Genomic DNA, 14652 nt, shown 5'->3' with positions numbered 1-14652 from the left:
ACTAAAGAAAAATGGTGTTGCAATGTAACTTTTTGAGAGAAAAAAATGACTTAACTCCAAATAGTATTTTTTTCTCTAACAAATTACAAAAATGACGAACAAGGAGAAAAAATTGATCTTTTAAAAAATGATTAAAATTGGTGACAAAATAGTCCAACAATTTGGTTAATTTTGTTGGTTTTACAAAATATCGACTAAAAAATGTAATAAATATATCAGAATAAAAACTAAATAAAAATGGTGTTGTAACGTAAATTTTGAGAGCAAAAAAACTTATTAACAACATACTATTTTTTTCTCTAAAAAATTACATTCCAACGCCATTTTTTCTTTAGTTTTTATTCTGATTTGTACATTAAAATTTTCCATACATATTTTGTAAAACCAACAAAATCAAACACATTTTCGGACTATTTAGTCACCAATTTTTATCATTTTTTCTAACAAATAAATGACTTTAACAAGGAGATTTGATACTCTATTTATTGTCCACAAGAATGACACATCCTCCATTTTTGTGGAACCCTTAATGACGGCTCCTATTTAGCACCTGGAGGGTCTTAAACCGTTAAAATGGTGGCCACAGTGGAACATTTAACAATGAATTTGACAGATCCTTCCCTCTGGAGTCAATCTAATTTAATTTAGCGGTCTTAATGAAACAACATTTGACATGGCTGCCCAAAAACAAACAGTATTTATTTGAGAGAAGACTTGATAAGCTGTTTTCTTCAGGAATTAATTAAACATCAAAGATTGGCAGCGTAAATTGCAAATGGCCCAACGAGAATTTATGATTAAAAAAACAACAACAACAACAAATTATTCTGTTTTATAGATTGTCTTGAACACATTAATTGATTAGAAATGCATTGACTTGTTTTTAATTTAATGTCATAGTTCATTGTAATCGATTTAACTATTTAATACAATTCAAAATATAACTGATTTTATTGCATATTTGTTTTTCCAATTAAAACCATGAATATGGAGGTGAAAATTGTGAATCAGGGGGCGGCTTATATGCGAGAAATTGTAAAATTCAATGATTTAAGGCTATTTTTGTGAATTGGGGCGGCTTATATGCGAGAAATTGTAAAATTCAACAATTTTTAGGCCAATTTTGTGAATCTAGGGGGCTTATACGTGAGAAATTGTAAAATTCAATGATTTTAAGGTCATTTTTGTGAATTGGGCGGCTTATACGTGAGAAATTGTAAAATACAACGATTTTAAGGCCATTTTTTGTGAATTGAGGAATGCTTATATGCAAGAAATTACAAAATTCAATGATTTAAGGTCATTTTTGTGAATCGGGGGCGTCTTATACGCGATAAATTGTAAAATTCAATGATTTTAGGGCCATATTTGTGAATCCGGGCGGCTTATACGCGAGAAATTGTAAAATTCAACGATTTTAAGGCCATTTTTGTGAATTGAGGAATGCCTATATGCAAGAAATTACAAAATTCAATGATTTTAGGGCCATTTTTGGGAATTGGGTGGCTTTTAAGTGAGAAATTGTGAAATGTAATGATTTTAGGGCCATTTTTGTGTATCGGGGGCATCTTATGCGCGAGAAATTGTAAAATGTAATGATTTTAAAGGCTATTTTTGTGAATTGGCGGCTTATATGGGAGAAATTGTCAAATTCAATGATTTAAGGCAATTTTTTGTGAATCGGGGCCGGCTTACACGCGAGAAATTGTAAAATTCAACGATTTTAAGGCCATTTTTGTGAATTGGGCGGCTTATACGTGAGAAATTGTAAAATACAACGATTTTAAGGCCATTTTTGTGAATTGAGGAATGCTTATATGCAAGAAATTACAAAATTCAATGATTTAAGGTCATTTTTTTGAATCGGGGGCGTCTTATACGCGATAAATTGTAAAATTCAACGATTTTAGGGCCATATTTGTGAATCCGGGCGGCTTATACGCGAGAAATTGTAAAATTCAACGATTTTAAGGCCATTTTTGTGAATTGAGGAATGCTTATATGCAAGAAATTACAAAATTCAATGATTTTAGGGCCATTTTTGGGAATTGGGTGGCTTATAAGTGAGAAATTGTGAACTGTAATGATTTTAGGGCCATTTTTGTGTATCGGGGGCGTCTTATACGCGAGAAATTATAAAATGTAATGATTTTTAAGGCTATTTTTGTGAATTGGCGGCTTATATGGGAGAAATTGTCAAATTCAATGATTTAAGGCAATTTTTTGTGAATCGGGGCCGGCTTACACGCGAGAAATTGTAAAATTCAACGATTTTAAGGCCATTTTTGTGAATTGGGGCGGCTTATACCTATTTTGTAATCATTCTAAGCAGGATGAATTGCATCTCTATTTCAAGTTAGCTCCAAACCAGCGACTCTTCCACTAAAAAATAACATTAAATAATTTACTAAAGGCCTGAAGATCCGTTTTTAAAAGACTCCACTGGTACACCCAAAATGGGAGGTAGGGTTAATGCTATCCTTTGTGTTGTGCCGTAAGCGCAAAAAAAAAAAAACACTGCCGGAAAACACAAACGGGAGCCGTGGGAGACCAAGCAAAAAAAAGCAACAACAAAAAAAACGAAAAAACACAAAGCTATCTGATTGATGTTAGACGCATGCTTTAATCTAACGGAGTGCTACTTGGACCCACCACGTCCCTCCTCCTCTGGACTCTGGTTTGGCGAGATCAATATCCCGGGGAGCACGCCAGAGACATTGTTTTTTATTAAACATTTCCCCATTAAGTTGGCGGCGGCCGCATTGTACATCATCCAAATACAGTCATAAATCACGGCGACAGTAGAATAGAAAAGCATGGGTACAATCAAAGAGTAAAAAGCTCAGAATTTATTTTGTTGAAGCTACAGGTTTGTTTGTTCTTTTCAAGCTTTGGAAAGGGTTTATACTTCAAATGTTGTTGTTTTTGTTCAAATACTTTTGTTTCCTACAATGGAAATGCTAGGTCATACATTTTTGTGTTCATAAATGCCTCATTTACTTTAAAAATTTGACAGAAAAGATAGGATACATATAAAAAAGTGCATCCGTTAACAGTACATATGAAACATAAACAGAAAGAAAGGATTAAAGTATTAACATACTCATCACTCATCATTAAAGTGAAAAGTATAAAGTACAAAGTCAAGTAAAAAGGAATGTATTAAGAAATATTAAAATGTCATTTAAAAAAAGATGGAGGGGCTGTAGAACTTAAAAAACAAATAAGAGTGGACAGAGCTACTGCCACTGACTTCCGTGTGACAGCGCCATCTTGGGAAGAAAAAAAACAAACAAAAAATATTTGGGCCGGATTAAAAGGCCTAGCGGGCCGGATGTGGCCCGCGGGCCGTAGTTTGCCCAACTCTGGGTTAGTGATTGGTGAGTCTGGTTAAAATTATTGGTAAATTATAACATGAAGAACCAAAAATTAAACTTGTTCAGACTGAGAGCTTAAATCAGATCAAATTCATATTGAATCTGGATCACTCTATTCTAATCTGAACAGTCACAAAACGTCGATATTTTATTTATACAAGAATGATTGAAACCATTTACGGGAAGTAGTTTTATAATAGACAAGGTTTTGTTGTTTTTTCATGGTCAGAAAACTATAAAAAGTGTGTAATGTATTGCTTTAGCTATTGAAATACTGTCAACTCATTTCTTACCAATCAGCAGGATTTATCCAATCCCTTTAACAGTGTCAAGTTTCTCCCAAAATGTGATTTACACTGTTTTCTTGCACCAAATCTGACCTTTTGATCAGTATAGATCCTTTTATGTCCCTCAATTTGCATATTAATCAAACATTTTGTCAATTTTTGCTGACATTTTCCAATTTTCAAGTCACTTACTACCCATTTTTAATCGATATAAATCAAAAAACATCTTGCTGCATTTAATCTGTTGTCAGATTACTTCTATTTGTCCATCTTTGTGAATTTAATTCATTAATAATAGTCTGTATGTGGTAGTGGCATCATATTGCACGGCCCCGGGGCCTCGGCAACAAAACAGATGGCCCTCGTTGGGGTGGAATCTGTTAGTGTTTGCGCACAGGGTGTTCTCCTCCAGCATTTTTGCCACCCGGTTCAGGCTTCAGCCAATCATAGGCTCATAAGGCAGAAGGCTATAAACCATGCATATGTTCATAGAGCAGGGAACAAAATCTATACACGCAGCCTTTCCAACTGGCGAGATTGACTCTTCTGGACACTGCACTTCGACGTAGTGCAATTTCCATGTTACCCTGTTGTGTGGGTTTTCTATGGGGAGTTTAGTTTCAGTTTACATCCCAAAACTAAATTGTGGGTTTTTTTGTCGTCTTGTACCCTGTGATTGGCTGGAAACCAATTTATGGTGTACCCTGTATACTACCCATTGTTATCTGGGATTGTCTCCAGCACCCCCGCGACCCTTCTAGGAAACTGGGGTAAAAATGTCAAAAATATGAGACTGAGTAAACTAGATCTCTTTATTATTATTATTATTATTAGTTTTTAAACTCAACTTTTACCTAATTTTTTAGGCATTTTTTAAGTAAATGCTAACATTAGCGGTTGCTGTTCATTAGCATAGTATTCTTTATCCTTATGATATTTAATATCTTGTAGCATTTTGATATTTCTCATCATTTCCAAACCATGCTTAGATAAAATTGTGTTTTTTGATGATTCATGGCCACAAATGGTGAACAAAAAACAAACAAACGTACATGCTAACATTAGCAGTTTCTGTACATTAGCATATTATGCTTTATTCTTATATGATACTTAATATCTTGCAGTATTTTGGTTTTTCTCATCATTCCTAAACCACACTTGGATAAAATTGTCTTTTTTGATGAGGCCACAAATGGCGAACAAAAAACAAACAAACATGCTATTATTAGCAGTTTCTGTTAATTAGCACAGTATGCTTTATCCTTATGATACTTAATATCTTGCAGCATTTTGATGTTACTCAGTATTCCCAAAATACAAGATACATGGCCACAAATGGCGAACGAAAAAAATTAAACACTTGCTAACATTAGCAGTTTCTGTTCATTAGCATAGTATGCTTTATCCTTATGATACTTAATATTTTGCAGCATTTTGATGTTACTCAGTATTCCCAAAATTGTATAGTTTGACAATACATAGCCACAAATGGTAAACAAAAAAATAAATAAACGCACATGCTAACATTAGCATTTGCTGTTTTTCAACAAAACGTGTTTTTACTTTGTGATACATCAAATCCTGCATGTTTTTCCACCGTATTCCAAAATAAATGTCTTAAATTTGAAAATAATTGACCCCAAATAGCATAAATATATTAAAAAAATAATAAACATATGCTAATGTTAGCCTGGAGCTGCGCCTGTCTACTAGCATTACATCACTCGTTTAAAAACAAAACAAAAATGGAACTTTTTCAACTCCATTTTAGAATATAGGGGAATTATAACAGAATCACAATGTCTTTCAATCATGCGCATATTTCATTTTTAATGTCTTGGACTTTTTTTTTTTGTATTTAACAAGTCGCTAATCCCCGAAATATATTCAGCGCTACGCTAGCAATCAGCGCAATCAGATTGTAGTCCGCGGGGAGCCATCGCCTGCTTGCGTCAATGTGTTGCTTTGTTGACAGAAAATGGAGGCGGAGGAGAAAAGAATGCTTTAAATTATATATTTATATCACATATTGTTTTCATATCGCTCTATTACATCAATATTTCACAAGTGTTTTCTGGCAGTAGGTTGGGGGGAATATATTCCTTGACAAATTCAGCAAAAAAAAAAAAAAAAGTGGTCCCAAATTAAACCGCCGGAAGGAATGAAATATTTACATGGAAGTGTTTCTCATGAAAAGTGAATACCTTCACCCAAGAAATATGAAATCTCAGTCCCTTCTCGAATAATATGGCCGCTTTACTGAGGCATTTGAGGATACGAGATTTGAAATGTCATTAATAAACATGGCTTCATGTTCATTCAGGCGTCATTTTGCATTGGCTTTGGATTTTATAATGAATATAAAATAACACAGTCAACCCAGTTTTGTTTAAATTCTTCTTTTCTTTCTTCTTTCCATCTTTATTTAAAGTCGTGTTTCTTATTTTGACTTTTAAAGACATGAGAAAAATGAAAGAGACATGAGCTAATGTTAGCTAGATGGGATGCTAATGCTAAGCATAGCCTTTGGCTAGGTTTTGCGTAATATGCCGAAGTTTTTACTTTAATGTTGTGTTTTTTTTGCTGGTTTCAACTGAATTAAGATTTGGAATGTTAGTGTTACTTGAGGATACATGCTTTTAGAAATAAGAACATTTGGTAATGTTAGTGGGGGGATGATGTTGTGCTATACTTCAAAGAACGCACTATAGCGCTTTTTTTTCCAATTGCCGTTAGCCGTGAATAGAATTTATCTTTACCTGAGGCAGCACTAGTGAATACTGCAGAATGGTTTTATTTATTTTTTTACAGCGTGTCATGAGAGAAAATAGTGCGTTACATGTTTTTTTTTTGAATTTTCGGTACCATAACTTCATACAATTCCCTTTAACAACAGTTTGACGTCACAAATTATTTGAGTCATGGTTTAAACCTGATTAAAACATTAGAAATAATTATTTTGCCCAAAAAGTACATATCTGTGCATGGATATAAAAAAGCAGGTACTGATTATGACCGAAAAAAATAGGTTTTCTATTGTAATAGCCTGTTTTTGGTTGTTTTTTGAAAGGGTGGGAACGAATACATTTGTATTTACCGTATTTTCACGACTGTAAGGCGCACCGCATTATAAAGCGCACCCTCAATGAATGACATATTTTTCCATATATAAGGCACATTGTATTATAAGGCGCAGTGTATTATAAGGTGCACTGTATTATAAGGTGCACTGTCTATTTTGGAGAAAATTTAACACTTAAAGGCGCCTTATAGTCGTGAAAATATAGTAATTGCTATTGACTTCCAGTTATGAAGCACTCACTACTTCACAGTCACCTCTACAGCCAGCCATTGTTGGTGTTTGGTATAAAATCTTGCAGTGGGGGAGGAGCTATATGATGGGAGATTTTGTAAACAAAGATGGCATCTGCATATTTAACAGTATTGTTTCAGTTCAGGTGTTTGGGTTTTTTTAATATCCGACAGTGCTGGTTTTTCGTTTTCTGTTTTTTCCATATATAAGGCGCACTGGATTATAAGGCACACTGTCTATTTTGAAGAAAATGTAAGACTTTTAAGTGCGGCTTATAGTCGTGAAAATATGGTAGTTCATTTCTATGGGAATTGTTGAATTGAGATACGAGTAAATCGACATCTAGTCCTGGAACGCATTAAGTTCATATCTCAAGGTACCACTGTATCCCCCCTATGAAAACTTTATTAACAAGCATATTGTTTAGGAGTGTATGTCCATCCCCCAACGGTATAGCTTTTGGAAAAAAATAATAATCTATGGACGAAGTAATTAGCTTCCTTACAAACGTGCATGGCATTTAGTGAGAGCAACTTTGTCATTAATGTGATTCCCTTGTGCAAAAAGCCTGCACTTAGTCACATGCTGCTTTTGTTACCATGGCAACATTCCCACAGTGTGCACAGCAATGAGCAACACCGTGTTCTTTCTGGCTACCACATTTTAAATAGATACTTGTGTAACTAATGTGATCTTCCGGAAGCTAATATAAGTAACTTCACACAGAACATTGTATTAAACTAACCCAAGTCTCTCAAAAAATATTTTTTAAAAGAATGTATTGCTTCTCAAATACATTTTTGGTTGTGTATTTTATATTTAGGTATAACACATAGGAAGAATGAACTTTTCTTGTAAATAATATTTCGTTAATCAGTCAGGATCTATACTGCTTGTCCTCATGAGGGTCGCGGGGGTGCTGCGGCCTGTCACAGAATACCCAATCACGCTCTCGCTTATACCTAAAGTCAATTTAGAGCAAGTGTGTCAAACTCTGGTTGATTCGCAAGCCACATTAACGTCAACCAAACGTCCCGGCGACCAACGGTCCCGGCGACCAAAGGTCCCGGCGACCAAAGGTCCCGGCGACCAAAGGTCCCGGCGACCAAAGGTCCCGGCGACCAAAGGTCCCGGCGACCAAAGGTCCCGGCGACCAAAGGTCCCGGCGACCAAAGGTCCCGGCGACCAAAGGTCCCGGCGACCAAAGGTCCCGGCGACCAAAGGTCCCGGCGACCAAAGGTCCCGGGCGACCAAACGTCCCGGGCGACCAAACGTCCCGGGCGACCAAACGTCCCGGGCGACCAAACGTCCCGGGCGACCAAACGTCCCGGGCGACCAAACGTCCCGGGCGACCAAACGTCCCGGGCGACCAAACGTCCCGGGCGACCAAACGTCCCGGGCGACCAAACGTCCCGGGCGACCAAACGTCCCGGGCGACCAAACATCCGAGCCCCAACACAATGGGTAATAAATAATTATTATTAATAAATAAATTTAAAGTCAGCGAACAGAATAAATGGAAAAGCCACGGACACAAAAGGAAAATAAGGGAGCGCTTCAAAAAAAAAATAATCCAGAAACATTTGATTTGGAATTATCGGAAAATCCCACGTTGGCGTTAATCGGATTGGAGTGGACGCCGCCTGATGAGGTTTTCCTCGCCAAAAAATGAGGAGAAACAAAGGAAATGCTTCCACGTCGATGGGAAATGAGCAATAATCAAGCAGACTGGTTGAAATAGATGAAAGAGGAAAAGGGACACGCAAAGGCACAATTGCTTTGTTTTGACGGTAACTAGACAAAAGTCAACTGATGAAAGGCTTTATTTCACTCAGCTTTCTATACCTTTTCTCTCCTTCATGCGTTTTTCAATGCATCATTAAAAATAATAAAATCCAGTGGCTTGCAAAGACTGAATTGGCAATAAAAAATAAATAAAATCAACGTAACTGTCATTTTCACTTACCAGTCTATTTTTTTTAAATTCATGTTAATTTTATTCATTTAATAACATTGTATGCAATCATAAATGATATTTATCATGATATTAAAAATACTTCTGACAAATAAATATTAGATATTTGCATGGTATATTTGTTTCTATTCTCAATCATTAAAAATATATTTAAAAAAACAACTTTTTGAGAGTTAAATATAGATTAAAATGTTTGCTATTGAAAATTATATTTCAAAAAATAAATGATCTTTTGTGAGCTAAGTATAGCTTAAAAATGTTTGCTATTAAAAATATATATCTAAAAAAACCGACTTTTGAGAGCTTAATATAGATTAAAAATAATTGCTTCCAAAAATATATATTTAAAAAATCTACTTTAGAGAGCTAAATATAGATTAAAAATATATAAAATAAAATTAAAACTCTTGAGAGCTAAATATAGATTAAAATGTTTGCTATTAAAAATATATATCTAAAATATATATAAATACTTTTGAGAGACATATGTATTAAAAATATTTGCTATCAAAAAATATCTTTAAAAAACAAAATCAACTTTTCAGCGCTAAATATAGATTAAAAATGTTTGCTATTAAAATATATATTTGAAAAAAAATCAACTTTTAAGAGCTAAAGTTAGATTAAAAATGTTTCCTATCAAAAAAAATCTTTTAAAAAATATAAATAAAATATAAATGAAAAATGTTTGCTATAATAATAAAATAGTAAACATAATAAAATATAATAATATAATAATATAACAAAAATATTAAACCATTTTGCGTGGGCATCACTTAATCTTGGAATCTTTGGATATTTTATTTATGTTGTAATATTTTTTCTTTCGCAGCGACACCTTAAAAGGAATGTTTAAAAAAGTCACATTGAGCATCCGTGTGACTGCACCGCATTGCATTGTGGGCCGCGGTATACACTGTCATTTGGCAATCATTCAATTGAATCCAATTCCACTCCGGCCAAGCGCCATTACTGCCAGATAGCACGACTTTATCATCAGTTTGAGGGGGGCGGGGCTTATACATATGAGATATATCCTTAACATTTGAAACATAACGTCGTTCCAAGTCTGTAGCACACATTTTAAAAAAATAAAATAAAACAGAGGATTAAGAATTATAGCGTCTTTTTTTTACTCACAAATCTTGAATCTGCTTTTTTTTTTTAAAGCGCAGATCTGTAGCCCTCATCACGCTTCACATATTTCCCCCGGATTTTGTAAGATTGACAAGCGGTGGGCTAGAACTGGCTGTTTTGGCGGATTTCTTCTCAGTGGGTAACTTTATTTTGAGAGAACTTTAACAACAACTGCAGCTGAGCATATTTAATACCACAAGAATTCAAATGAGATACCTCCTAGTCTGTAAGGTTGACCCTAGATCAAACTACGGCCCGCGGGCCACATCTGGCCCGTTAGGCTTTTTAATCCGGCCCGCCGACGTTGTCCAAATGTTTTTTTTTCCCCCCAAGATGGCGCCGTCACGCAGAAGCCAGTGGCAGTAGTTTTGTCCACTCTTATTTGTTTTTGGTGTGTTTTACAGCCCGTCTATCTTTTTCAAATGACATTTTAATATTTTTTAATTCCTTTATACTTGACTTTGTACTTTATATTTTTTACTTTAATAATGAGTGATGAGTATGTTAATAGTTTAGTCCTATTTTTCTGTTTATGTTTCATATGTACTGTTAACGGATGCACTTTTTTATATATATCGTATCTTATGCTGTTTTTATAAATCTGCTGTCTTAAAAGTGTAATCTTATATGCTAGTGGTTCCAGGAGAACCCTCATTGGTTAAACCATAGCACTGACGTTCGTAAAAGCTAGACCACAGGTGTCAAAGTAGCGGTCCGGGGGCCAAATCTGGCCCGCCGCATCATTTTGTGTGGCCCGTGAAAGTAAATCATGAATGCCGACTTTCTGTTTTAGAATCAAATTAAAATGAAGTGTATAGATGCATATTAAATTTTCTGATTTTCCCCTTTTACATCAATAATTGACATTTTTTAATCATTTTTCTGTGTTTTTAGTTCAAAAACCTTTTGGTAAAATCTAAAAATATATTGAAAAAAAATCTAAAATAAACATTGTTTTAGATCTTTAAAAAACTGAATATTCAGGGCTTTTAATCCAATTCTTTTAATCCATTTATTAAAAAAAATCTAAATATTATATCTAAAATGGTCCGGCCCACATGAAATCCAGTTAACGTTACTTCAAAAACACAATCTGACATTCCTCATACTTCTCCAAATACTAGCCTTAATGCAAAACAGTCCAAATATGCTACCCTTCCTCAGTGTAAAACCATACTACTGCTCACAAATATTTAATGATATCCTTAGGCCAGCCTCAACCAGCTTCTCTCATCACAGCATTGTATGAATAATTATCTTCATTCCTCTTTTCCTACACTTCTCCATTCCTCTAGTATCATTTTTCCTTCGAGAATCGTATTAGACAACCCCGTTTAAAAATCTCCGCTAAACACTTCCATACTTCTACAGGTACTAGTACTCACGAGACATACCAAAACTGTATCAGTTAATCAAATTCCCTTTTTATAAAACAAAAAAAAACACTTTAATCTCACTTAAAACAAAAAACAGTCATATTTCCCATTAATTAATTCCCAAAACGGGTTAAAAAACTCAATGCTAATCTATTAGCAACACAAAAAGCTAATCCTCATCATGTAAAAGCATTTTTTCCGTCAACATTCTTTGAAAATAACGAGTATTTTATTTCCGTGAGCAGGCACACTAGAGACGACGACTATATGAATAAAAACATTTAAAGTCCATTTTTTTTTAATAATGTCCCATTAGCGGCTCTTTTATGTTATCTCCCGCCGGGGTACATTTAGCTTTGTTTACTGCAAAAGAGATATGGTGGGAATATTGTAGACGCAAACATAAACACAGACCTTAAAAGTCTTTAGCTTGTGACCCCAAGTGAGCACCAAGTTTAGACTTTTAATTGCTAATTTTACATCGGGGAGCCTCAAATGGCATTAAAGGGCCGGCGTGACATGAGGGTAACCTAGTTCGTTAGTACACACGTACATACACCTACACTGGAATTCAGTAGCGATGTTTACAATATATAAATGAAAATAAATTGGAACAGTTATCTTTAAGGATGTCATATTTGTAGCAAATCCCAATGCCGAAAAATGCCAAAAATTGCAGACAAATGGACTGAAGTCTTAGGGATTTGGTCTCGATTTTTTTATTTTTTTTCAGTCCTTAGGTCGCTGATTCAAATCCACCTCGAAGGACCAAAATGATAGATACACCAATAAGTGTCCCTTATGCAAATTTTTATCTGAGTACTGTTTAATATCCAAGTACTGTTTAATATCTAAGTACTGTTGAAACCAGCTCTCAAAATTATATTCATGAGAAAGAGAGTTTAATATCTAATTACTGTTTAGTATTTAAGTACATTTGACCGCCGACCAAAAGGGACCAAAAGACTGACGACCAAACGTCCGGGCGACCAAACGTCCGGGCGACCAAACGTCCGGGCGACCAAACGTCCGGGCGACCAAACGTCCCGGCGACCAAACGTCCGGGCGACCAAACGTCCGGGCGACCAAACGTCCGGGCGACCAAACGTCCGGGCGACCAAACGTCCGGGCGACCAAACGTCCGGGCGACCAAACGTCCGGGCGACCAAACGTCCGGGCGACCAAACGTCCGGGCGACCAAACGTCCGGGCGACCAAACGTCCGGGCGACCAAACGTCCGGGCGACCAAACGTCCGGGCGACCAAACGTCCGGGCGACCAAACGTCCGGGCGACCAAACGTCCGGGCGACCAAACGTCCGGGCGACCAAACGTCCGGGCGACCAAACGTCCGGGCGACCAAACGTCCGGGCGACCAAACGTCCGGGCGACCAAACGTCCGGGCGACCAAACGTCCGGGCGACCAAACGTCCGGGCGACCAAACGTCCGGGCGACCAAACGTCCCGGCGACCAAACGTCCCGGCGACCAAACGTCCCGGCGACCAAACGTCCGGGCGACCAAACGTCCGGGCGACCAAACGTCCGGGCGACCAAACGTCCGGGCGACCAAACGTCCGGGCGACCAAACGTCCGGGCGACCAAACGTCTTGGCGACCAAACGTCTTGGCGACCAAACGTCTTGGCGACCAAACCTCCAGTCAGGATAGTGTATCCCTTACTACTGCACTGACTAATGCAAAAAATAAATAAAAATCTTGCAGTGGAGGAGGAGCTATGTAATGGAATTTTTTTTAAACTTAGGTGGCAACAGTATTGTCCCAGTTTAGCTGTTTTTTTTAAATATTCTACAGTGGTTTTGCGTTTTTTGGTCCAATACTTCCAGAGCCTGTTTATAAATGGTTTCAATTTGTTTTAGTGTTGACCAACTTGTCACGTCTAACATGATCATTGTCTTCTTTACAGACATATCGAGAACTGGACAGGATTGCAGACCCTCCGGGATGTGGACATGGCGCTCTACACTGGACTGCAAAGACTGTGAGTGGCATTAAAAGATAGATGAGAAATGGGGGGAAGAATGGGGAATGGAGCTGAGTGATGACACATCCATAAATATATAATATACATATATTTTTTTTACGATTAATCTCAACACAGAGAGAGCTTTTTACCTCATTGGCTGCCAATGGAGTGATAGTCATCCAATCGACTTGAATTGGGATTCGTTCAATTGCTGCCGACCTTCCCAGCTCAAAATTAACTGGATTAGTCTGAATTCATATATATATTTACAGTTGAAAGATGAAATGAAGCACATGGTTGGATGTTTATGGCAACATAAGGTCAGATTAGCTTTACAAAATCGTAAATCGAGGTCAATCATTTGTTTTAATTCATTATTTTTTCATCATAATTCAATTTTTCTTTAAAAAAATGAGTGTCAAAGTATTTCAGATTTTTTTTGCTCAAATAGACAACCATTTAATTCGGTAGTAAAGGTTCATTGGCTCCTCCCACTACAAATAGATTGGACGTCATACCCATACGTGTCAACTTTTGAGTTTTTCCACTATTTTGTTTTTTTGATACAATACAAATGTTTATTTTTTTTTTATTTTACGTGTGTTTTCCCATATATTTTAATTCGTGCAACGTTTGTTAAAAATATTTTGATAAGAAAATGTGGGCGAACTATACGAGTTGACAGGTTTTCTATATGTATATTATAAAAACTTTAATCATGATGAACAATTTCATGTTTTTGAAAGCAGTTTTACTTATCAATCAAATAATATGACTTCTTTAAACAACAACTTGGAAGTAAACGTGTCTTTTGGTCTTTGATGCTTTGCAAACACCGAATCATCAAAGACCACAAGACACGTTTACTTCTAAATTGTTGGTTAAAGAAGTCATATTATTTTGAAAAGTAAAATTGGTTTCAAAAACATCAAATTGTTCATCATTAAGGTGATGTTTCCGTCAAAAAATCACTTTTACTGCAAACACTGAATCATCAAAGACCACAAGACACGTTTACTTCTAAGTTGTTTTTAAAAGAAGTCATGTTATTTTGAAAAGTAAAACCTGTTTCGAAAATATATGAAATTGTTCATCAATAAGGTTCTTTGGCCCATCCCCCTCCAATTGGATTGGACGACTCATACCCATACCTGTCAACTTACAAGTGGGCAAACTACGGCCCGCGGGCCACATACGGCCCACTA

At 36.2% G+C, this 14652-nt stretch overlaps 1 protein-coding gene across 2 annotated transcripts in view; it reads left to right on the top strand.

The window, feature by feature from the left end:
• The window catches only part of ntrk3b (neurotrophic tyrosine kinase, receptor, type 3b), a 215247-nt gene that overhangs the window by 20196 nt on the left and 180399 nt on the right, over positions 1–14652 (top strand). For both annotated transcript variants that reach the window (XM_077713645.1, XM_077713644.1), the window contains exon 2: positions 13388–13462. In XM_077713645.1, the coding sequence (XP_077569771.1) occupies positions 13388–13462 (75 nt within the window). The remainder of the gene's footprint in view (positions 1–13387; positions 13463–14652) is intronic.

Source organism: Stigmatopora nigra, chromosome 3 (assembly GCF_051989575.1).
Source record: "Stigmatopora nigra isolate UIUO_SnigA chromosome 3, RoL_Snig_1.1, whole genome shotgun sequence".
Taxonomy (NCBI): domain Eukaryota; kingdom Metazoa; phylum Chordata; class Actinopteri; order Syngnathiformes; family Syngnathidae; genus Stigmatopora; species Stigmatopora nigra.
The sequence above is the reverse complement of the archived record's forward strand: the minus strand, read 5'-3'. Positions and strand labels throughout refer to the sequence as shown.